Source organism: Euleptes europaea, chromosome 15, assembly GCF_029931775.1.
Source record: "Euleptes europaea isolate rEulEur1 chromosome 15, rEulEur1.hap1, whole genome shotgun sequence".
Lineage (NCBI taxonomy): Eukaryota > Metazoa > Chordata > Lepidosauria > Squamata > Sphaerodactylidae > Euleptes > Euleptes europaea.
This window is the reverse complement of record NC_079326.1, coordinates 55,265,772-55,290,785: the sequence shown is the minus strand read 5'-3', so window position 1 is coordinate 55,290,785 and position 25,014 is coordinate 55,265,772. Positions and strand designations below refer to the sequence as shown.

At 48.1% G+C, this 25,014-nt stretch overlaps 1 protein-coding gene across 1 annotated transcript in view; it reads left to right on the top strand.

Annotated features, from left to right (window-relative positions):
* The first annotated feature begins 942 nt into the window (after positions 1–942).
* The window catches only part of CAVIN2 (caveolae associated protein 2), a 58,245-nt gene continuing 34,173 nt past the window's right edge, over positions 943–25,014 (top strand). Inside the window, exons 1-2 of the mRNA XM_056861234.1 lie at positions 943–964; positions 17,388–17,546. Of these exons, the coding sequence (XP_056717212.1) occupies positions 943–964; positions 17,388–17,546 (181 nt within the window). The remainder of the gene's footprint in view (positions 965–17,387; positions 17,547–25,014) is intronic.

Below are 25,014 nucleotides of genomic sequence, written 5' to 3'. Positions count from 1 at the left end.
CTTACGCAGAGAATCCCAACTGAAAATTTACAACGGATTCACCCCAAACCGCTCTCTGCCCCTACTTCTCCCTTTCCCCATCTTCTCCTTTTGGTAATTTCCCCCAATAAAGATGAGGGAAATGATTTTCTTTCTTTCTTTCTTTCTTTCTTTCTTTCTTTCTTTCTTTCTTTCTTTCTTTCTTTCTTTCTTTCTTTCTTTCTTTCCATCTGAGGAAGTGAGCCCCGACTCACAAAAGTTGGTGCTGGAATAAACAGCATTCGCGTTTTATGGTGCCGTCGGACTTTTGCTTTATTTTGGGGGGAACTATACCTGCACTCTTATTGCAATAATGGCCCTACTGAGGAGGCCCTTTCATTCTGCCCCCTCGAAGCGTAGCCTCCGTCTTCCGCCGCAGAGAAGCAGACGATAATATCTTTCGGTAAGCTGTGGAAGATGAGAAGTTTTTTAAATAACTGTCCCTGAAGTGGGGCGTTCGAGTGCGCAAGGTCCTCCGTCTCAGAAAAGAAACATCATTTCCCCGTCAGATGGTGACACATTTCACACAGGGCACCTGAGAAAGGAGAGAGAACACACACTGTCTCTTGTGCCGGCACTTCTGAGGGTTTTCTCGAGGCACGGCTTTCTCAGATATATTTTCTGACAGCGAACAGGATTACTTGAAGTGTCTAGGTTTTCTGGTGTGAGTGGAGGTTTTTTTTTTAACTTGGGAAACTTTTGCATCAATAGAGAACTTGGAGAAATTCACTTTATTAAAAAAAAAAAAAGAGCCTCGCCCAACGTTACTCCGAGAGACAAACGGAAGAGGCGTGTCGGGCCTACCCACGCTTCCAAGAGCTGCACTCGTCCGAGGGTGAGATTCGAAAACAGGGTCACCAGGCTTAGCTTGGCAAACAGTGGGAGGGGTGGGATGGAGATATGGGGGGAGGGGTTGGCGCGAGCATGCTGATGTCACTGCCGGAAGGTACGAGAACATAAGAAAGGCCCTGCTGGATCAGACCCAGGCCCATCAAGTCCAGCAGTCTGCTCACACAGTGGCCAACCAGGTGCCTCTAGGAAGCCCACAAACAAGACAACTGCAGCAGCATTTTCCTGCCTGTGTTCCACAGCACCTCATATAATAGGCATGCTCCTCTGATACTAGAGAGAATAGATATGCATTGACTAGTATCCATTTGGACTAGTAGCCATGGATAGCCCCATCCTCCATCAGAACATAAGAACAGCCCTGCTGGATCAGACCAAGGCCCATCAAGTCCAGCAGTCTCTTCACACAGTGGCCAACCAGGGGCCTCTAGGAAGCCCACAAACAAGACGACTGCAGCAGCATTTTCCTGCCTGTGTTCCACAGCACCTCATATAATAGGCATGCTCCTCTGATACTAGAGAGAATAGGGATGCATCATGACTGATATTCATAAGAGTATAATAAAAGCCCTGCTGGATCAGACCGAGGCCCATCAAGTCCAGCAGTCTGCTCACAGAGTGGCCAACCAGGGGCCTCTAGAAAGCCCCCAAACAAGACGACTGCAGCACCATCCTGCCTGCGTTCCACAGCACCTAAAATAATAGGCATGCAACCATTCCATGGTTGCTCTTTAGATAAAAGGATCCCAATCCTCATTTGGTACCCCAGCTCTTGCTCAACCCTTTTCATGCCATCTTGCCCCGTCATCTCTTTTTAACAGCAAATGGTAACTCAAGCTGACATTTTTCCAGCCCGAGATGCATTCATCTCTGCTTTTACATTACCCAAGGACAATCCTAAATGTTGGCTTTTAAAGCATAACTGATCCACTAAAAGCAAGGGTTTTAAAAACAATATTCTTGGAGTGCCACGTCATGTTTTGAACGCTTCAATTTCCTTAGCATGGGGTTATGTCCTCCGGTGTCATTTTGATTGTTGACAAGTAGCATTATACAATGGGACAGATGCCTCAACACAGAAGGGAAAGCCTGTGACCCATTTCCTGGTACCTGTTAGATCATGAAGGAGGAGGAGGGGGAGGAAGAGGAAGAAAAAGAAGAGGAGGAAGAAGAGGAAAAGGAGAAGGAAGAAGAGGAGGAGGGGGAAGAAGAGCAGGAGGAGGAGGAAGAAGAGAAAGGAGGAGGAGGAAGAAGAAGAGGAAGAAGGAGGAGGAGGAAGAGGAGGAGGGGGAAGAAGAAGAGCAGGAGGAGGAAGAAGAGGAGGAGGAGGAAGAAGGAGGAGGAGGAGTTGGTTTTTGTATGCCGACTTTCTCTACCTTTTTAAGGAGAATCAAACCGGCTTACAATCACCTTCCCTTCCCCTCCCCACAACAGACACCCTGTGAGGTAGGTGAGGCTGAGAGAGCTCTGAGAGAACTGTGACTAGCCCAAGGTCACCCAGCTGGCTTCATGTGGAGGAGTGGGGAAATCAACCCAGTGGAAACATGAAGATGCCGGCTACTGAAGTGCAGATCAAGAACTGGTTACCTAGAAACGGGTGCTATTTGATCACTCTTGCCTAATATTGGATGGTTGTGGGATGTGCCATTAAGTTGCAGCCAATTTATGGTGACCCCACATGGGGTTTTCCAGGCAAGAGATGTTCAGTGGTGGTTTGCCATTGCCTGCCTCTGCGTAGCAACCTGGACGTCCCCTCCCCAACCCCCGCCCTCCTCCGGCTCCGCCTCCAGGGACCTGGCGACCCTACATATACCAGCTGCACGTCTCCAGGACACCCAAGACAGCTTTATACCTCTGCCTTAGGGTTGCCAGGTCCCTCTTCACCACTGGCAGGTTTTTGGGGCGGAGCCTGAGGAGGGTGGGGTTTGGGGAGGGGAGGGACTTCAATGCCATAGAGTCCAATTGTCCAAGAGGCCATTTTCTCCTGGTGAACTGATCTCTGTCACCTGGACATCAGTTGCAGTAGCAGGAGATCTCCAGCTACTACCTGGAGGTTGGCAACCCTACTAATGGGAGGATAATAAGATCTCTGCCGCAGTAAATTCCAACTGACCAACACAGCGGCAGCACCAATGCCAAAAGCATACGGGTGTGAGGGAGGGTCTTATGGGTACCTCCAGCAAGCCCAGTAAGGTTTTCATTCTGTGGGCAACTTCATATTTAATAGGTGTTTTTATTCTCCCAGACAGCACTTTCTATACACTGTTGATAAAACACAATGAATGAGCTGATTTTGTCCTGCCAGGCTCCGTGCCATTCAATTTACATCCGATGGTGCCCCGTACTGCCCAGCTGTTCAACTCTCTTCCCAGAAAGACAAAATTACGTTCCTTTTATTATATTACTATTATTATTATTCTAAGGAAATGACATTCCCCCCCCCACCCTTTCTCTGTCATGGAAATTTCATCTTACCTAATTTGTTTCTAAATGAAAAATGGGTTTTATTACGATATTCTCCAAATGGGCGAGAAAATGCACCAGAAATATATGATATGTACGTGGTTGTTTGTATGTGTGTATGTGTATGTGTTTAAAATGGCTTATTTTTATTTGTCTGCAATACCACCCTGATTTATTGTTATTTGGTACATGGCGAGGGGAAAAAAGAAGAATTCTCCTGCAGACTGTATGATTTAGTCGAGCTGATAAAGTAGAATCGTATTGCTTCTTTGCATATTAACTTCCCGGCAATACGATGCTTACCGCAGAACGGAAACATGTCCCCTTATCCTTCAAATATCACATATTTCACGGAGTACAAGGCCTCTCTCTCTTTGTTTTAAAGTTTTCAATTTCCCCTCAGCGGGGAACCCTTCACTGTTAGGATTTTTTTCCTTTTCTGGCTCAAAGAGAGATCTTTCGCAGGTTCCACCGAGTCTCTGAAGCCACCATCGACTTCGGAATAGGTAAATTCTGCAGGGGTTCTGGTACCCATGGCTCACACCTGCTGCCCGGGCCAGTTCGTACATGAATTTTCATCACTGGATTAGTCAGGCGACGCTTGCATGTGCAAATGAGCCGTTACGGATTAACCACCCCCAAGCAATTACCCTGAAGACACAGTATCATGAAAATAAAGCACCGTTTTGCATTTTCGATTCCTTTCAAATGTCAATTCCTTTCAAACTTGCCTCAGTGTTTGGCTCTTGTGGCCCTTTCTTACGTGCCCAGGGTAATGCTGATCGTACATTGGGGTCAGGAAGCAATTTTCCTCCAGGCCAGATTGGCCAGGGATCCTGGAGGGGCTTTTTTGCCATCTTCTGGGCATGGAGTAGGAGTCACAGGGGGTGTGGGGAGAAGGCAGTTATGAATTTCCTGCAGTGTGGAAGGGGTTGGACTAGATGACCCCGGTGGTCCCTTCCAACTCTTAAGATTCTATGATTCTCCTGCTCAAAAGTTCAGTATTATTTTGAAAGTTGTTGTCCCAGTATGATAGCAATACAAGCCATTTGTTTGATGACATTATCCTGTTTCATCTCTCCTATAGTGTGTCAATCTAATGCTATGTCCCTTCATTCTTTTTATCGGAGTACACATCAGGCCAGATCTGTGATGCTGCATGAGGTAATTTGGTGTCATGAGGTATACCAGAGTCGCGTCTTAATTCAGAGGCTGGTCCATCTAGGCTCTGTGCTTCCAGGTTTGAAGGGCACCCAAGAAGAAGACGATCACTGGTAGAGTACATATGAACACATGAAGCTGCCTTCTACTGAATCAGATCCTTGGTCCATCAGAGTCAGCATTGCCTACTCAGACTGGCAGCGGCTCTCCAGGGTCTCAGGCTAAAATGGAGGAGTGAAGAATGGCATGAGCCACTTTGAGTCCCCAATGGGGAGAAAGGTGGGGTATGGATACAGTAAATAAATAAACGCATACTATGTGGTACACCCAGAGACCCTGTTGCAACAGAAGAAGAAGAAGAAGAAGAAGAAGAAGAACAAGAACAAGAACAAGAACTTGTTTTTTATATGCTGACTTTCTGTACTACTCAAGGAAGAATCAAAGTGGCTTACAATCACCTTCCCTTCCCCTCCCCACAGACACCCCGTGAGGTACGAGAGGCAGTGAGAGCTCAAAGAGAACTGTGACTAGCCCAAGGTCACCCAGCTGGCTTCATGTGTAGGAGTGGGGCAACCAACCCAGTTCACCAGATTAGTGTCTGCCGTTCATCTGGAGGAGTGGGAAATCAAACCCAGATCTCCCCCACTCCAAACCACCACTCTTAACCACTACACCACACTGGAAGAAGAGTTGGTTTTTGTATGCCAACTTTCTCTACCATTTAAGGAAGAATCAAACCGGCTTACAATCTCCTTTCCTCCCCCTCCCCACAACAGACACCCTGTGCAGTAGGTGGGTCTGAGAGAGCTCTAAGAGAGCTGAGACTTGCCCAAGGTCACCCAGCTGGCTTCATGTGTAGGGGTGGGGAATCAAACCTGGTTCTCCAGATCAGAGCCCACCACTCCAAACCACCACTCTTAACCACTACACCACGCTGAAGAGGGGTCTTTAAAAAAAAAGATCATAGCAGCTGTGAGGAAGCCAAATTGGGTTGGGGAAATATCCCTGGGGAAGGGGGTGTTGAACCCTTCCACTACCACCCCACCACTTCCTCCTTTAAATCACCCGTCTCTGAAGGTGCCGCAGCATCGCAGATGTGTTTTCTGGTACCTACACGATCTCCTTAGTTCAACGGCACCTACATGCGGGGCCCGAAAAGAGGCAAAAATGTTAATAATAGTAACCTGCCGCTTTAACAATGTGTCTGTCGGAAGGCAGTTTTCTAAAATAGCCTGGAAATGACCAATGAAACTAGAGAGGAAAATCCTGTTATACCTTCACTAATCTTCTCTCTCTCTCTCTCCCTCCCTCCCTCCCTCCAGACTGGGAGAATTTGCAGGGAAATTGACAGAGATCAAAATCTCTCCAGCCTCACTGAGTATGCAAAGGGGAGGGGATTTCATTAAATGCCCCAATATGGGGATAGACTCAGCAGGAATAATGCAGCCCGTTTGTTCTAATCCAGATACGAAAACAAAGCAATCACTTACTTAACCTGGGCTGGTTACATTTTTATTATTATTATTATTATTACAGCATTAGGAAACCTGCACCAGCGTGCCTACCGTAGCGTGCGCATGATAGATTCAAGGTAATTTTCAAAGAAAAGAGGAGAACAGGCGATATTCGAAACTGATTGGCGGCAAAGCTGTGCCCTTCTGCATTCAACTGGATTCCTCCTTCCGAAAGAAGAAATCGAGGCAATCTGGCATGTTATGCGAGGCGCTTTATCAGATAATCATGAAGGAATGGAATCGTCCACAGCCAAAATGACCTGGGAGGCGTCCCAGTTGCAGTAAACTCTCGATGAATAGTGTTCTGCCTGCCGCACGGCCTATTTGCATTCCTGTTGCCTCCTATGGCTTCAGCCGACCCAGAGGAGTCGATTGCACACTGATGCCCACGTGCCAGGCTGCAGTTTGGGCTGCTGTGCTCTAAATGCAAACCAAAATGTGATCAAAATGATCCTGGGGCTAGAGCAGCTGCCCTATGAGGAGCGGTTAAAACACTGAGGGCTGTTTAGCTTGGAAAGAAAGTGGTTAAGGGGAGACATGATAGAGGCCTATAAAATTATGCATGGTATGGAGAGAGTGGACAGGGAGAAGCTTTTCTCCCTCTCTCATAATATTAGAACGCGGGGGTCATCTGCTGAAGCTGGAGAGTGAGAGGTTCAAAACAGAGAAAAGGAAGTATTTCTTCACACAACGCATAGTTAAATTGTGGAACTCCCTGCCCCAGGATGTGGTGATGGCTGCCAACTTGGAAGGCTTGAAGAGGGGATTGGACATGTTCATGGAGGAGAGGGGTATTCATGGCTACTAATCAAAATGGATGCTAGTCACGAAGCCCCGTGGCACAGAGTGGTAAGCTGCAGTACTGCAGTCCAAGCTCTGCTCATTTCCTGAGTTCGATCCCAACAAAAGTTGGTTTCAGGTAGCCAGCTCAAGGTTGACTCAGCCTTCCATCCTTCTGAGGTCGGTAAAATGAGTACCCACCTTGCTGGGGGTAAAGGAAAGGCGACTGGGGAAGGCACTGGCAAACCACCCCGTAAACTAAGTCTTCCTAGGAAACATCGGGATGTGACATCACCCCATGGGTCAGGAATGACCCGGTGCTTGCACAGGGGACCTTTACCTTTACCTTTTACATGATGCATACCTATTCTCTCCAGTATCAGAGGAGCATGATAGGTGCTGTGGAATACAGGCAGGACAATGCTGATGCAATCGTCTTGTTTGTGGGCTTCCTAGAGGCACCTGGTTGGCCACTGTGTGAACAGACAGCTGGACTTGATAGGCCTTGGTCTGATCCAGCAGGGCCTTTCTTATGTTCTTAGGTTCTTATGCCAACTTGTGTTACATGTTATTCTTGCAAAGAATCTTTAGGAAGAAACGGACGGTAGTTACATTAATCTGCATCCCCTTAGCAGCCCTTTTCTTTCCCCATTTACAACTCCTCAGATCCTCATGCTATTGTTTTACCTATTTCTCACTGCCTAATAAATTATCAGTAAATGCTCTCACATAAACCATTCGTTATCTTCAACATCGGGTGATTGGGAGCAGAGGCAAATTTCCGTCGATATAAATCTATGCGCATTGATTTTGCAGGCAAACAGCCTCAGAATTATATTTCAGGGCCAAGATAAATTTAATATCTTTAACATTTTTTGTGGTTCATTTTCAAAAGCTTTTCACTAGCAAGACCCTGGCCCATCTCCAACCACACATGCATGGGTGTCACGTGGAGTATTTTCCCTGCGTTCCTCTCCTTTTCGTCGCTGAATTTGCACTTGCAGAAGGAGTGAATTCACCTGTTCCCTTTCCTACTTTCAGCAAACCAACCTAGGGTTGCCAACCTCCAGGTACTAGCTGGAGATCTCCTGATATTACAACTGATCTCCAGCCAATAGGTTACACATATCCCTCAGGTCTTCCCCCTCAGCCCAAGTTTTGAGTTTCCATTAGGGTCACCAGCTCTGGGTGTGGAAATACCTGGAGTTTTTAGGGGCGGAGCCTGAGGAGGGTGGGGTTTGGAGAGGTGAGGGACTTCAATGCCAAAGAATCCATTTGCCAAAAAGCCATTTTCTCCAGGGGAACTGATCTCTATCGGCTGGAAATCAGTCGTAATAGCAGGCGATCTCCAGCTAATACCTGGAGGCTGGCGATCCTAGTTTCCATGGATTTAAGCACTTCTAAAGACCACCAAGGAAGTCCAGGGTTGCTATGCAGAGGCAGGCACTGGCAAACCACCTCTGTTAGTCTCTTGCCATGGAAACCCCAAAAAGGGGTCACCATAAGTCGGCTGCGACTTGACGGCACTTCACACACACACACACAAAGCCTGCTGCTGCCGGCACATGCCCAAATCTCTCCCGCAGGAAAGGGTGAGACGTCAAAGTGGTCAGCTTCGTCAGGATCGCGCCCACCGCTTTGCAAAAGGATTGTGCACCGAGGACTCCTTTACTTTGCCGAGGCAGGCTTTATCCATGAAGCATCCGGCTAATAGGTTAGCTAACGCTAATAGGTTAGCTAAAAACCTCCCGCCAGTGATGAAGAGAGACCTGGCAACCCTATTAAAACGGCATCTGGAAAAAGCAGGCAGAACATGCGGGGAGAGCAAGGTGACCTCTGAACAGGGTTGCCAGGTTCCTATTCGCCACCGGTGGGAGGTTTTTTGGGGCAGAGCCTGAGAAGGGAGGGGTTTGGGGAGGGGAGGGACTTCAATGCCATAGAGTCCAATTGCCAAAGCGGCCATTTTCTCCAGGTGAATTAATCTCTATCAGCTGGAGATCAGTTGTAATAGCATTTAAATACATTTTTATTTAAATGTATTTATTTACTTCATTCATTACCCTGCCTTTCACCTCCAGCTAGTACCTGGAGGTTGGCAACCCTACATTACTCACAGGCCCTCAGCAGCACACCTATTTGCTTTCTGATGGTCGAATGTACACAAAATTATTTAAAATATTGTTTAAAATTACATTCAGGCTATGTGTATAAAGTGTACATAAAACATATTTAAAACATCAGTGAATTTTGTGTTTTGCCTTGGGTCCCAGCCCCAAGATATCCCATTAAGCATTTGTAAATATTCCAAAAGATGGAAAGATCCAAAATACAGACCAGTTCTGATTCCAAGAAGTCCAGATAAGCACACTCAGCCTGTACTCTGCCACTGGTAAATGGTGAATTTCATTTAAATGTATTCATTTACTTCATTCATTACCCCGCCTTTCTCCTCCAAGGGGACTCAGGTGGGCTTACATCATTCTCCTCTCCTCCCTTTTCTCCCCTGTGAGGTAGTTTAGTCTGAGACTGAACGACTGGCCCAAGGTCACCCAGCGAGCTTCCGTGGCAGAGTGGAGATTCGAACCCGGGTCTCCCAGATCTGGTCCTGTGCTCAAACTATCACACGTTGTAGCAGTGGGATCTTCCCGCACGCCCATGTGGAATGTATTACGGAGAGGAATTCTCTGCTGGCACGGAATCGGTGGGGTGTCCCGATCCAGGAAAATAAATCAGATATACTGGGAGTAGGAGGAGGTCAAGAGGAGAGTCATGGGGTAACCCTGCCTTGGGAGGAGGAAAGACAAAATAATGTTCACTATTTAAAACATTAATATTTTTTGTTCCACTAATGAGATGCTTGGCAACATTCTCCAGATCGCTGGGGAACAAGACGGGCTGGAATCACTCGCGTGTGTGTCTTTAAAATATGCCCACGCCTTCCAGAGTTGACATAGCTGAAAATCTCAGCATATTTTTCATAGATTTCCCCCCCCCCTCGAGTTTGGCAGACCCAACGGTCGCCTTGCCAAGTGTATTTCGCAAGTTCTTGACATTTCTTTCCACTGGGCAGCCTCATCCGAGACGCAGCGCTTCTGGATATCAGCAGCTGGTGCAGTGGCTGACGAATGTCCTCCAAAAATGTCACTGGTAAAAAAACAGGGACAAATCTTACACCGGGCATCTTTACCCGCCCTCAATTATACATTAACGGGGGCTGTACTCTGCCTGGCGTGTGCATTTGGTTCGAACTCTGCCATAATTTGCTTTGCACTGATTTAAAAATATAATCTTTTGGTAAAATGTATTTGTCCGACAACACACTGCAAAAGACACCCTAGCAGCTGCTATGAGAAGCAGGGGTGCTAGGGTTGCCAACCTCCAGGTACTGTCTGGAGATCCCCTGCTATTACAACTGATCTTCAGCTGATAGAGATCAGTTCACATGGAGAAAATGGCCGCATTGGCAATTGGACTCTATGGTGTTGAAGTCCCTCCCCTCCCAAATCCCGCCCTCCTCAGGCTCTGCCCCCCAAAACCTCCCACCGGTGGCGAAGAGGGACCTGGCAACCCTAAGGGTTGCCCGTCTCCAGATGGGACCTGGAGATCTCCTGGAATTGCAACTGATCTCTGGATGATAACTGTCAGTTCCCCTGGAGAAAATGGCTGCTTTGGAGGGTGGCATCAATGGCATGATACCCCACAGAGGTCTCTCCCCTCCCTAAACCCCACCCTCCCCACGCACCCCCTCCAAGTCTCCAGGAATTCTCCATCCCTAGGGTTGCCAGCTCTGGATTGGGAAAATCCTGGAAATTTTGGGAGTCGAGCCTGTGAAGGGTGGGGTTTGGGAAAAAGAAGGACCTCAGCAGGGTCTTATATCTTAGAGTCCACCCTCCAAAGCAGCCATTTTCTCCAGGGCAACTGATCTCTGTCATCTGGCGGTCAGTTCTCTAATTCCAGGAGATCTCCAAGATGGAAGTTGGCAACCCTACCCATCCTGGAGCTGGCAACCCTAGTAAAAAGGCACTCTGCGTTTTGCTTGGATTTGGTCTGCACGCATTTGTAAGGGTGGTTCATTGGATACCAGATGGGTCCCTTCCCCACTCACAGAGATTTGCCTTCTGAGATTCTGGGTAAGGAAGTAAACCTTGAAGAATGGAGACTCAAAGAACTCATGCTAAAAAAATTAACAAGACATTCCCAAAAGCAAAAATGAGATATATTTAAAGAGGGAATGAGACCAAAAGGTAAGGACCAACCCACTAATCTGGATAATTGTAGCCTATGCCAAAGAGTGTAAAAGGTTCTTCAGTAAATATTAGGCTTGCCATTTGCCTGCTTACCCCCAGTAACCTGCCCTCGAGAAATGAAGAGGAGGGAGAAAAAAAGGACCCCGCATTGACACACTAGGAATTTCACCATGTTTCTGTGGTCTTTACCATAAAGATTCGGGGACATTTCTAGAGTCTAAGGAACTGGTCTCGGTAGTCTGGAGATCAGTTGTAATTTTAGGAGAACTCTAGCCCCTACCTGGAGGTTGGCAACCCTACAAACAGGACAATGGAGCTTAGAGTTGGGTAAGTGGGAAAAAGTAATTCCCCACAAAAAAGACCCAAACTCCCAGTTCTCAGATGACAGATTTCCACCACTTCAAACCCCTCTGCTCTTTGCTCTTGTTTTCAGGCATACACAGTATGCAATCATTTGTGTGTGTGAGGGTATGTGTAAGCATACACGCACATATATGTGGGTTAGGGTTGCTAACTGATCTCTGTAGTCTGGAGATGAGCCACAATTCCGGGGGATCCCCAGTTCCCACCTGGAGGGTGGTATCCCTAAAGTGGGTGCTTCCTAAACTAGAATTAGGATCTCCTGACTAAACAGAGCGTTGATTCACGGGGGCTTTGCGAGGAGATCCTCTATTTAAGGTTTCTACAGATGGCCAACTTTAAAAAAACACACACACACACACAGTGCCTAAATAAACCATTCCCCTGGCCTTTTGATCAACTGCAGAGTCCAAGAGATACCGGGAGAGGAAAATAGTTCTGAGTAATGCCTAAAAAATTCGAGCCTATCTTATTTGTGCACGCCTAGGGGAAAACTGGCTGATCTCCAGCCCGCACGGTTGCATACGGTTGCAGCCAGGTGGTTTTTTTTTTTCCCCACCCTGATTATGCTGTGAAAATAGAGGCCACACGTTTTCTTTTTCACAGGTGCCGTGAATCCATTTAATACAATTTATGAGACTGAATTAATTTTCACGACACGGGCAATTAATCATATGACCAGGTACCCTTCCCCTGCGCAAAGATTCATTCCAATATTGTTTTAATACTTACCTTAACCTCTCTAGATTAGGCGGGGGGGGAGTCGAGAGTGGAAGAGTTTAACACAGATCCATACTCATAAATAATTCTCCCCGGCCATCAACAAGAATGTGTGGAGCTCTGTGTGAGTCATATTTTCCTCAGGCTCGGCTGAAAGAGAGGCACCGATTTTGCTTCCCGTCCTGAGCGGGATTCGGTGGTATCTCCTGCCATCTACTGATAGCGCAAAAACCAAGCTGATGCCAAGGTTTTTAATTCGTTTGCCAGCACAAAACAGGTCAGTGGTCATTAGATTTGCATAAAACATCATCAAAATCCTAATCAAGCAGAAATCCATTCCTTTCTTCTGCTAGAGCTGGTACCTTTTCCTCTTGTTTCCTTTCCTTGCCTTTCCTTTCCAGCTTTTCCAGGTCCTATTCCCTCCAGATGAAACTGTAGCTATGCATAACTGTAGTTATGCTTTCCAACTACTTTCCGAATCTGGCTTCATCTGTAGCGTTGCCAACCTCCAGGTAGTAGCCGGAGATCTCCTGCTATTACAACTGATCGCCAGCCTATCTAGATAAGTTCACCTGGAGAAAACGGTCGCTTTGGCAATTGGACTCTGTGGCATTGAAGTCCCTCCCTTCCCCAAACCCCACCTTCCTCAGGCTGCACCCCAAAAAACCCCTACCAGTGGCGAAGAGGGACCTGGCAACCCTATTCGTCTGCTACTTGCAAACCTCAGTGGGTACATAACATTGCCAACCACTAGGTGGGGTTTGAAGCTCTCCAGGAATTACAAGTGATGTTCAGATGACAGAGATCAGTCCCCCCTGGGGAAAAATGACTGCTTTGGATGGTGGCATTATACCCCAGTGAGTAAGGTAGGGTTGCCAACCTCCAGGTAGTAGCTGGAGATCTCCTGCTATTACAACTGATCTCCAGCAGATCCAGATCGGTTCACCTGGAGAAAATGGCTCCTTTGGCCATTGGACTCTATGGCATTGAAATCCCTCCCCTCCCCAAACCCCGCCCTCCTCAGTCTGCAACCCCAAAATCTCGAGGTATTTCCCAACCAGTGCTGGCAACCCTACCAGTGAGGTCCCTCTCCTCCCCAGACCCCACCCTTCACCTCAAACCTCCCCGAATCTCCCAAATTGGAGTTGGCAATCCAAGCACACAAGTAAATGCTTGATTATTCACTTCCAATGTAATGTGCATTGGATACGGGTGCCTGTCAGAATTTTATTTTTCATAAAGAATGACAGCCAGCAATTCCACAGGCAAGCGATTCTGCGCACGTTGACTAGAAAGGAAGGGATAAGCTACCCATGACGGCAGACTCAACTCCTACTGATGGCTGCGAACTAGGGTTGTGCAAAAAAACAAAACAAAAAAATTCGGTAAATTTCAGGTTCAGGTTTATTGGGCCTGGTTTTTGTTGTTGTTGTTGTTGTTAAACCCAGAATAAGCCGAATACTCATACCAGTAAATTTGTATTTCGCCTTTATTTCCGGGTTTACCAAAACATTTGGGACCATTATAGTCTACGAGGATATTTTCGAAGCTCCTGAGGGGGCAATTTTGGAGGTAGAGTTCCCACATTTTCAGGGTAGCTTCCATGGACTCTCCTTGCACAAACCCCAAAAATTGGTGAAGATTGGATCTGGGGGTTTGATTTTATGGGGTCCCAAAAGGGTCCCCCCTGCTCCATAGAGAAGCATTGTAAACTTTATTGTACTTCTCTATGGAGAAGGGGGGACAACCCCTTCCGGACCCCATAAAATGAGAACCCCTGCCCTAATTTTGTGTTGGATTTGTGTTCGGTACCTGGAGGCTGGCATTCCTAGAGAGGCTCGTATGGCCAGCAACCCCTCCTCCTAGGGTTGCCAGCTCCGGGCTGGGAAATACCTAGAGATTTGGGGGGCAGAGCCTGAGGAGGGAGGGGTTTGGGGAGGGGAGGGACTTCAATGCCATAGAGTCCAATTGCCAGAGCAGCCATTTTCTCCAGGTGAAATGATCTCAATCGGCTGGAGATCAGTTGTAACAGCAGGAGATCTCCAGCCTAGTACCTGGAGGTTGGCAACCTTATTATGGACTACAATGCTGCTGACGGCTAGTTCACACAATATGTACCCCAAGGGTTCCCAACCCTTTGGAGCCAGCAGGCACATTTGGGCTCCTGACACAGCATGGTGGGTGCCGCCACAAAATATCTACCACGAAATGGCTGCAGCGGGAGGTACAATGGCCAGTTAGAATGAAGTTTTGCTCGGCAAAGCCCCGCCTGCCCCTGCCCACTTTATAAAAAGACTTGGTGGCACGCGGAAAGGTATCGGTGGGCACCATGATGCCCCTGATATATACAATACACACATGCAGGAGGGGGAAAGGGAAAGGATCATCTCTGCATGACAATCGAATTTAGAGGCGGGGGCTTTACCCTCTGCTATGCTAGAGGGAAAATTTAAGAAGATACCCAGGGAGGAGAGATTCTGCCCCTGTAAATCAGGGGACTTAGAAACTATTGAGCACGCCCTCCTGAACTGTAATTTTTACGCATTACCCCGTTCTAAGTTTATTGAGCCCCTCTTATTGAGAATGGGACCTGACAGGGCAGGAGAAAACATTGAGTTGCTCCTACAAGGGGATAATCCTTCAATCACTTTACAGGTTGCGAAATTTTGCTCAGCAGCAATGAAAATTCGACGCCATAGAACAGTTTCTTAGCCCAACTGGCAGAAGCGTCTCAGTTGTTATGTCTTTTTTTAAGTGTTATAAGTCTCTGACTGTAATTCTTTGTTTGTAAGAATATTTTAGTCCAAGTTTCTGGTTTTATCTGGCTAAGGGCCGTAAATAAACTATCCGTCTATCTGGAGTCGGGTGCGAGTTGCGCCAGAGTAATGCCACCGGTGCAAAAATTCTGTCACCTGTTTAAGTGGCAAAGAAAACGATTCCTGGATAAAATTGCACCCACACATGTTTGGGTTTGGGGTTCAATCGTGATATGGCTGATGATTAATTTGTGCTCTGTAGGGAAATGTCCCTCATTAGTAAATGTTTCCTTTTGGGACTGACTGTTCTCAAATCCTAACTTTGCGTAATGAGAAAAGGGGGCCCTCGAAAGAACCCGGATGGCGCTGTTTTGCGATAAGCCCTGGAGTGTTGCATATTTATTAATGTCCACGCTATACCTTAGCAGGCTTTTGACCTGCTCTTCATGGGTCAGAGAACATTTTCAGTTGTACGAGATTACTCATATCCCACACATCCTGATATTTCATGCGAGTAAGTGGAAACATTCTCCAGATCAAATGGCCTTTTCTTCATCCTCTGCCCGAGTCACCCGGTAATGTCATATCTTAATACAAAACTAACAATATATCAACTGGTACGCAACCTCTGGTATAAAATTATTTCCAAAATCACAACAATTTTTAGTACATGACTCCTCACATAATTTTTATTCAGCATATCTTTATACAATGCAGCATTCGGTCAGTACAAGATTGATTTTTTAATCATTTCTAACCCACCTTTTCCCAGCAATGTGAACATCGTTCTTCTCTCCTCCCATTTATTCTCACAACAGTTCTGTGAGGTAGGTTAGGCTGAGAGTATGTGACTTGCCCAAGGACACCTAGCAAGCTTGCACATAAGACAGGAGATTCGAACTTAGGTTTCCCAGATCCTACTTTGACACTCTAACCCTAATATCACCTTGGTGCACCAAACTGAACAAATGATGCCCTGCGAGGAAGCAGAAGAGTTGGTGTTTATATGCTGACTTGCTGTACCACTTAAGGGAGAATCAAACCAGCTTACAAACACCTTCCCTTCCCCTCCCCACAACAGACACCCTGTGAGGTAGGTGAGGCTCTAAGAGAGCTGTGACTAGCCCAAGGTCACCCAGCTAGCTTCATGTGGAGGAGTAGGGAAACCAACCCAGTTCACCAGATTAGCGTCCGCCACTCATGTGGAGGAGTAGGGAAACCAACCCAGTTCTCCAGGTGAGCCTCCGCCGCTCATGTGGAGGAGTGGGGGAATCAAGCCCGGTTCTCCAGATTAGAATCCACCGCTCCAAACCACCACTCTTAACCACTACACCACGTTGGCTTTCAGAAGAATAAAGACAGTAAAGTAAGCATGCCACTGTCCAAATCAATCACAAATGACATACTTAGCCTGATTCAGGCATGATGGCAAACCAGCGTTTGCTTCTATGGGAACAAGTTGAGGGGAATCTCTGACCTCACGCACTCTTCTCTTCCCTTCCTCCCGCATGTGTCTGGCTAATGCTTTATGAGCACTTTCACAAAACCACCATTTGCCATTGGATCTGAAGCAACGAATTACGGTTGGTGCTTTTCCTGCAAACCAGGATTCTAAATCAGGACCAACTAGGGTTACCAGTTGTGGGCTGGGAAATACCTGAGATTTTGGAAGCAGAGCCTGAAGAGGGAGAGGGGAGGGACTTCAGTGCCATAGAGTCCAATTTTGCCAAACCAGCCATTTTCTCTGGGGGAACTGATCTCTGTCGGCTGGAGATCAATTGTAATAGCGGGAGATCTCCAGCCACCACCTGGAGGTTGCCAACCCTACTCTGCCCCCTGCGGCAGCCATTAGGTGTCAGCAATTTTATTGCTGTGCCCACCATGCTGTGTCACATGAAGCTGCCTTCTACTGAATCAGACCCTCGGTCCGTCTAAGTCAGTATTGTCTACTCAGATGGGCAGCGGCTCTCCAGGGTCTCCGGCAGAGGTCTTTCACATCACCTACTTGCTGAGTCCCTTTAACTGGAGATGCCAGGGATTGAACCTGGGGCCTTCTGCATGCCAAGCAAGTGCTCGACCACTGAGCCACAGCCCCTCTCCATGGCTCTCCAGGGTCTCAGGCAGAGGTCTTTCACATCACACTTTACACACACACACACACACTTGCCGAGTCCCTTTAACTGGAGATGCCTGGGATTGAACCTGGGGCCTTTTGCATGCCAAGCAGATGTTCTACCACTGAGCCACGGCCCCAGCCCCAGAATTTCAAAGGGGCCCATAGGCTCAAAACTGGCGAGAGTTTGGAGACACCTGCTTTTAAGTCCATGTCTTTGCAGGAAAGCAAAGGAAATTACTCCAGGTTCCCCCCAACGATTCACACTTCCCACAGCTGGCTTTTCTAAAGGGCAGGAAGGCCCTGCTTTGGAAACTGGAGAGCGTCCCAAACAATTTAATTCTCATTATGCCAAAGGGTTGATCGTTACCTTTGTCTTTAAACAAAACATTCTTGTTGCGGGCAGGGGCGGGGGACGAGGACACACCGGAAACGGTGCATTTTTCGTCTTGCGGAGCGGAAAATGTCAACAGGAGGAAGGAACTGATGCAGGACAAGACGCCGAATCGAGGCGACGCCCAGCTTTGGGGCCAGGATCCGGTTGTGACTCTAGGGCTGCTTCCCCGTGAGGTGGACGAACATGTTCAATTGCACTCCAAATCATGTCTTTAAATTACGGGTGGGGAGATATTGGCAGGATATTAGGAAAAACCTGTTCACGATAAGGGCGCTTTGGGGATGGAATCGGTTGCCCAGGGATGCTGTGGGCTCACCCTCCTCATAGGTGCTTAACCAGAGATTGGAGGATTGTTTGTCAGGGATGCTTTAGGTCATCCTGCATTTGGGTCGCCAACCTCCTGTTGGTGGCCGGAGATCTCTTGCTATTGCAACTGATCTCCAGGCGACAAGAGATCACCTGGAGAAAATGGCTGCTTTGGAAGGTGGATTCTATGCCATTATACCCCACTGAAGTCCTTCCCCTCCCCAAACCCTGCCCTCCTCAGGCTCCCCCCCAAAAATCTCCAGGTATTTCCCAAACCGGTGCTGGCAACCCTTCGTGGAGAAAATGGCAGCTTTGGAAAGGGGACTGTATGGCATTATACCCTGCTGATGCTCCTCCATTCTCCAAACCCTGCCCATCCCAAGCTCCACCCTACAGTTGCCCACCTCCAGGTGGTAGCTGGAAATCCCCCACTATTATAACTGATCTCCAGGCAACAGAGATCAATTCACATAGAGAAAATGGCTGCTTTGGAAGGTGGACTCTAAGGCATTATACCCCACTGAAGTCCTTCCACTCCCCAAACCCTGCCCTCCTCAGGCTCCGCCCCCCAAATCTCCAGGTATTTCCCAACTGGGACCTGGCAATAGGGTTGCCAACCTCCAAGTGGTTGCTGGAGATCTCCCGCTATTACAACTGATCTCCAGGCGACAGAGATCAGTTGCCCTGGAGAAAATCGCCGCTTCGGCAATTGGGCTCTATGGCTTTGAAGTCCCTCCCCTCCCCAAACCCCACCCTTCTCAGGCTCCACCCCCAAAATCTCCAGGAACTTCCTAACCCAGAGTTAGCAACCCTGATCACCAACCATACCAACCATATAAGGTTGCCAAATCTGGGCTGGGAAATACCTGGAGATTTTGGGGGTGGAGCCTTAGGAGGGCAGGGTTTGGAGAGGGGAGGGACTTTAATGCCATAGAGTCCAATTGCCCAAGCGGCCATTTTCTCCAGGTGAACTGATCTCTGTCGCCTGGAGATCAGTTGTAATAGCAGGAGATCTCCAGCTAGTACCTGGAGGTTGGCAACACTGCATACAGTTCACCTTCCAAAGTAGTAGGGTTCCCAACCCCCAGGTACTAGCTGGAGATCTCCTGCTATTACAACTGATCTCCAGCCGATAGAGATCAGTTCATCTGGAGAAAATGGCCGCTTGGGCAATTGGACTCTATGGCATTGAAGTCCCTCCCCTCCCCAAATCCTGCCCTCCTCAGGCTCTGCCCCGCAAACCTCCCGCCAGTGGTGAAGAGGGACCTGGCAACCCTAGGGTGGACTGATTCCTGTTTCCTGGAGATCAGTGGGAATAGCAGGAGATCTCCAGCCACCCCCTGGAGGTTGGCGACCCTAATCAAAGGTGGCCTGACCCAACCCTTGAGACAGGGGCTACCTAAAACAATACCAGGGATGCTGTCGCTCCAGATATTCTCCTTCCATGGAGAATCGCATGGTACATCGAGGTTCCCCACACGTTCTCTCAGGTCACGGAGGGAGATGGCAGGGGACCAAAGAGGCGTCCTGCCAAGGACGGCAGGGCCTGGAATCTTCCAAGGCAGGGCTCCTCGCTGACCTCTGCTCCCCCATCTTTCCAAACACACATCCACCACTCTCTGATGGGACGGCGGCATTGTTTCGGCGCTTGAACCGAGTCCAAGAGTCGGCCTTTGCTTTCCAACGGTCCAGGAAACATTTTGTTCTCACACTCTAATGGCTCTCCTGTAATGAGCACATGAAAATAACAAGGAGGTTTGACTAAAAGCAATTGTGTGCGGTGTTTTTTCGGGGCGGGGAAGAGACGAAATTATTAAAAAGCCAAGGCCTCGGTTTTCCACTCCGGCGAGAAAACGACAAGGGTTTAAAAGCTCGCCTTTTCTGAAAGGGCAAATGCAAAAGTTGAGTTCTCCGGGGGAAAGATTTGTTTTAATTGTGTGCTTGCGGTGGAGACGCTGAATGCCAGAAGCACGGACAAACCTGGCGAAATCGCCCTATGACCAGTGCGGCAGAGAAACGGGGGCGGGGGAGAAGATTGCCCCCCAATGCGGGAGGATTGTGCCTTTCCAAATTTGCCTGCAGCTGGCAGAGGGCAACTGCTTTGCCCGTCCCTACTCCTTAACAGCCAGGGATAATTCATATCTCTGTGCTGAGATTATTATTATTCATATAGGGTGCAAGGCACTTAACAGCATACAAAACGACAGACCCCACAGCGTTTACAATCTAAACCAGAGGTCCCCAACATGGAGCCCCTAGGTTAGGGTTGCCAACTTCCAGGTACTAGCTGGAGATCTCCTGCTAATACAACTGATCTCCAGCCGACAGAGATCAGTTCACCTGGAGAAAATGGCCGCTTTGGCCATTGGACTCTATAGCATGAAGTCCCTCCCCTCCCCAAACCCCGCCCTCCTCAGGCTCCGCCCACCAAAACCTCCCACCGGTAGCAAAGAGGGACCTGGCAACCCTATACCCGGGACAAAAGCGCTTACAGGAGAGGCGCTTACCCCACTCCTACACATGAAGCCTGCTGAGTGACCTTGGGCTAGTCACAGCTCTCTCTGAACAGGTGTCTGTTGTGGGGAGGGGAAGGTGATTGCAGGCCGGTTTGATTCTTCCTTAAATGGTAGAGAAAATCGGCATATAAAAACCAAGACTTCTTCTTCTTTTTGATTCTTTCCTTCTCCAAACCCTCATTGCATCTGCAAAATAAGCGTGCATGGCCTGAACTGTTTGAGATGGGAGTGGCACTGCCTGCTTCCTGGCCTCTGTAAAGAGATGCCACTGACTGGGGAGAGCAGAGAAGGAGAAAGTGAGACACCCCCAGGGTGTTTTATCAAAGTGACATCAACCAGAACCCCAATCCATTAACACCTCACCTTCCATTGTCCTCAGCGTCTAGCTGGGTGTGTTGGCAAGAGCTTTGCATTAATCTTTGGTGTTTATCTCCGCTCAGCAGATTTATTTCGCTGCCTGGTCAATTCTTCAAATTCCTGATTCGGTACCCTCTCGGTAATATAAATTGCCTGGAGACGGTGCAGCTTCACTTAGGCAACACTCTTCGCCATATAGTCCATGTAAGGTTGCCAGCCTCCAGGTGGTGGCTGGAGACCTCCTGATCTCCAGACGACAGGGATCGGTTCACCTGGAGAAAATGGCTGCTTTGGCAACTGGACTCTATGGCATTATACCCCATTGTAGTCCCTCCCCTCCCTAAACCCCGTCCTACTCAGGCTCCACCCCCCAAATCTCCGGGTAATTCCCAACCCAAAGCTGGCAACCCTACTTGACACCATTCCGCGGGCCGACAGGGGGACTTGCCAGCAGCAAACTAAAGCCTAGCATGCTATCACCGGTGATGCAGTCACATCACTTCCAGCTCCACCCCCAAAATATGAAAATATGATACTATGGATTGGTCCATGGGGGGAGGGAAAGGGGGGGAAAGGGGGAAATTTGTATTGGAAGAAGGAAAGTGTAAATTGTAATTATAAAGGTATGGAAATGTAAAATGACCTCCAATGCAATAAAAAAGATATTTAAAAAAATAGTTGTAATAGCAGGAGATCTTCAGCTAGTACCTGGAGGTTGGCAACCCTAGGGCCTTGGTCTGATCCAGCAGGGCTTTTCTTATGTTCTTATGCCTTAGGGTTGCCAACCTCCAGGTACTAGCTGGAGATCTCCTGCTATTACAGCTGATCTCCAGCCGACAGAGATCAGTTCACCTGGAGAAAACAGCTGCTTTGGCAATTGGACTCTATGGCATTGAAGCCCCTCCCCTCCCCAAACCCCGCCCTCCCCAGGCTCTTCCGCCGGTGGTGAAGAGGGACCTGGCAACCCTAATTTGCCTTTAAATGGGGGGGGGGTGCCAGGTCTGGGTCGGGAAATTCCTGGAGATTAGGGGTGGAGCCTGAGGAGGGAGGGGGTTTGGGGAGGGTAGGAATTTCAATGGGGTATAATGCCATAGAGTCCACCCTCTGTCTCTCTCTCACACACACACAGAACCAAGGCACCTGCTTTTAACCCTTTGCTCTCCGGTTGCACCAGAGGGTTCTAAAGACACACCTTAGGGTTGCCAGCTCTGGGTTGGGAAATACCTGAAGATTTTGGGGGCGGAGCCTGAGGAGGGCAGGGCTTGGGGAGGGACTTCAATGCCACAGAGTCCAATTGCCACCGCGGTCATTTTCTCCAGGAGGACTGATCTCTATCGGCTGGAGATCAGTTGTAATAGCAGGAGATCTCCAGCTGGTACCTGGAGGTAGGGAACCATAACACCGCTCCAGTTGGGGTTACCTTGACTAAAAGGTTTGAGAATGTGGGCTGTGAGAAAGAACGTCACTGCAGCAACCAAAGCACTTAACGTGAAACAGAAGAACACTCTGACCCATTTTCAGGGTCACGATATGTTCCCACGGTTGGAGAGGGGGCAGAAGAGGCTTCGGCGCCTTCCAGACAATTGTTTCCTTCACACAATCATTGTGCATTTGTTACTAAATTTTTGTGCAGGGCCCAGATATCTTTCCTCAAGAACGCTTTCCTGTGGTGGGAATATTTATAGCATTCATGAGTTTGCTCTCTTCCTAAAGGCACCTGAGGTGGTACTTTTAACAGTGGAACGATGTTATTCTTTTCTCAGTAAATGCATGCATTACTATGGCAAGTACTATGCATAAAGTTGTCCTGGGTACCTACAGGGCTGTAGCTTGGAGTGGGGGGGAGGAGGGAAGCTGCCACCCCTGTGGCATGCCTCTCCTACCCGGCTAGGGTTGCCAACCTCCAGGTACTAGCTGGAGATCTGCTATTACATTGATCTCCAGCCGATAAGAGATCAGTTCCCCTGGAGAAAATGGCCACTTTGGCAATTGGACTCTATGGCATTGAAGCCCCTCTCTTCCACAAACCCCACCCTTTTCAGGCCCCGCCCCCAAACCTCCCACTGGTGGCAAAGAGGGACCTGGCAACCCTATACCCGGCACAAAAGCGCTTACAGGAGAGGCAGATCTGCTGCCCTCTCTGCATGTCACAGGGGTGGTGGCTGCCCCCCCACAGTTACAGCCCTGAGTACCTATTGGCTAGTACCTGTGCCATCATTAAAGATATGCTTTTCAATCATGCCTCCAATTCATGCTCGTGCCATTTTGTGCTATTTCTGGTTTTTAAAAAGTTAATAATAGTGTTGGTTTGGGAGGGAAGGCAGCATATGGTATAGCCCAACCGTGTCAGGTCTTGAGAGCTAAGCAGGGTTAGTACTTAGGTGGGAGGCCACTCAAGGCAGTGAGCCAGCGTGGTGTAGTGGTTAAGAGTGGCGGACTCTAATCTGGAGAACTGGGTTCGATTCCCCACTCCGCCACACAAAGCCAGCTGGGTGACCTTGGGCCTCTCACAGTTCTCTCTGAACTCTCTCAGCCCCACCCACCTCAAGGAGTCTGTTGTGGGGAGGGGAAGGGAAGGCGATTGTAAGCCGGTTTGATTCTTCCTTAAATGGTAGAGAAAGTTGGCATATAAAAACCAGCTCTTCTTCTTCTTCTCTGCAGAGGAAGGCAATGGCCAGCCACCTCTGCTTCTCACTTGTCTTGAAAGCCCCTTGCTGAGGTTGCCACAAGTCAGTCGTGACTTGACACAGCACTTAGATATGGCCCTGCTGCAGTCTTCCTCATCTCCAGTGCTGGAGAGTGGACATCTGCCCACATTTTGGAGTATCCCCCATAACATAAGGTTAATCTTCCACCAACCCATAGTGCTGGAACAGGACAAGTATAGCTCTAAGAATAGCATTTGGGCTTTTTAACTATTTGAAATTGTTCAAGACTTTCTAGTCCTTGGCTCCACCATCAACCCAAAGGGAGACTACAGCCAAGAAATCGGAAGGAGATTGAGGCTGGGAAGAGCAGCCATGAAGGAGCTAGAAAAGATTTTGAAGTGCAAGGATGTGTCACTGGCCACCAAGACTAGATTCATTCATGCCATCATATTCCCTATTACTACGTATGGGTGTGAAAGCTGGACAGTGAAGAAAGCTGATAGGAAGAAAATAGATTCCTTTGAAATGTAGTGTTGGAGGAGAGTGTTACGGATACCCTGGACCTCCAAAAAGACAAATCAGTGGGTTATAGATCAAATCAAGCCTGAACTGACCCTAGAAGCTAAAATGACTAAACTGATGTTGTCGTATTTTGGTCACGTCATGAGACGACAAGAGTCACTGGAAAAGACAGTCATGCTAGGAAAAGTTGAGGGCAGCAGGAAAAGAGGAAGACCCAACAAGAGATGGATGGACTCAATAAAGGAAGCCACAGCCTTCAATTTGCAAGATCTGAGCAAGGCTGTCAAAGTTAGGACATTTTGGAGGACTTTCATTCATAGGGTCACCATGAGTTGGAAGCGACTTGACGGCACTTAACACACACACACAACCATTTAGAAACGCTCGTTGTGTACAAGACAATATACTCTGGTTTTTTATGCACAGGTTGTTTCCATCACTGTCAAGCCTCAGGTACTTTGGGGCTTTGTTTCCATTATGCATGTATTTTCCGACCTTTAGAAGTTGCCTTGCTCTCCCTTCGCGTTTTCCCCATGTTTTTTGAATGCCATTTTACCCCGAGTGTAATGCCTGCTTCGATCCCAAATCAAAACTTGGTCCTGTGCATACTTGCCAATTTGGGGTTTCCTCCCCACGCCCATTCTCACTTCTCCCTCCCACTTGTCTTCCCCCTTATCCAACCCTTCCCCTGGAAGCTGGGATACCATGAGGCTGCTAATTTGGTCAGTTTCACAGCAAGTGTGGTCAGTTTCAAACCTCAGCCTGATAGAACAGGGGTTTTTGTGTGTGTTTTGCAACTAGTGAGAAAGCTAGCAAGAAGTTCTGAAGCTCCACATTTCCTCTTGGTGATGCATAAATTTAACCCTACGTACTCCCAGAATTTCTTCGGGGGGGGGGAAGCCCCTGTGCATAGTGATTTGAGAATTCGAGTTCAAACACTGCATCGAGAGAGCAACACATCCAGCGGAAACTACCCATGCATAAAAGGCCTCTGTTTCTATCATATCTGAAGAGAAGTGAGCTGTGGTTCATGAAAGCTCATACCCTGCCAGATATTTTGTTAGTCTTTAAGGTGCTGCTGGACACTTGCTCTGTTTCACTCATTCAGCAATTCTTCCAGAAGCCAGCTAGAGACAAGATTTAATGAAACTTAAAATAGCTCACTGGGCATGGATTTGTACTTGCTTGAAATTAAGATTGCCACAAATGTTTTTCCTCTTTGGAATAAATAAATAATTTATAAATTATCTCGAACTATTTGGAACTTCCTGTGGGGAAGAACTATTT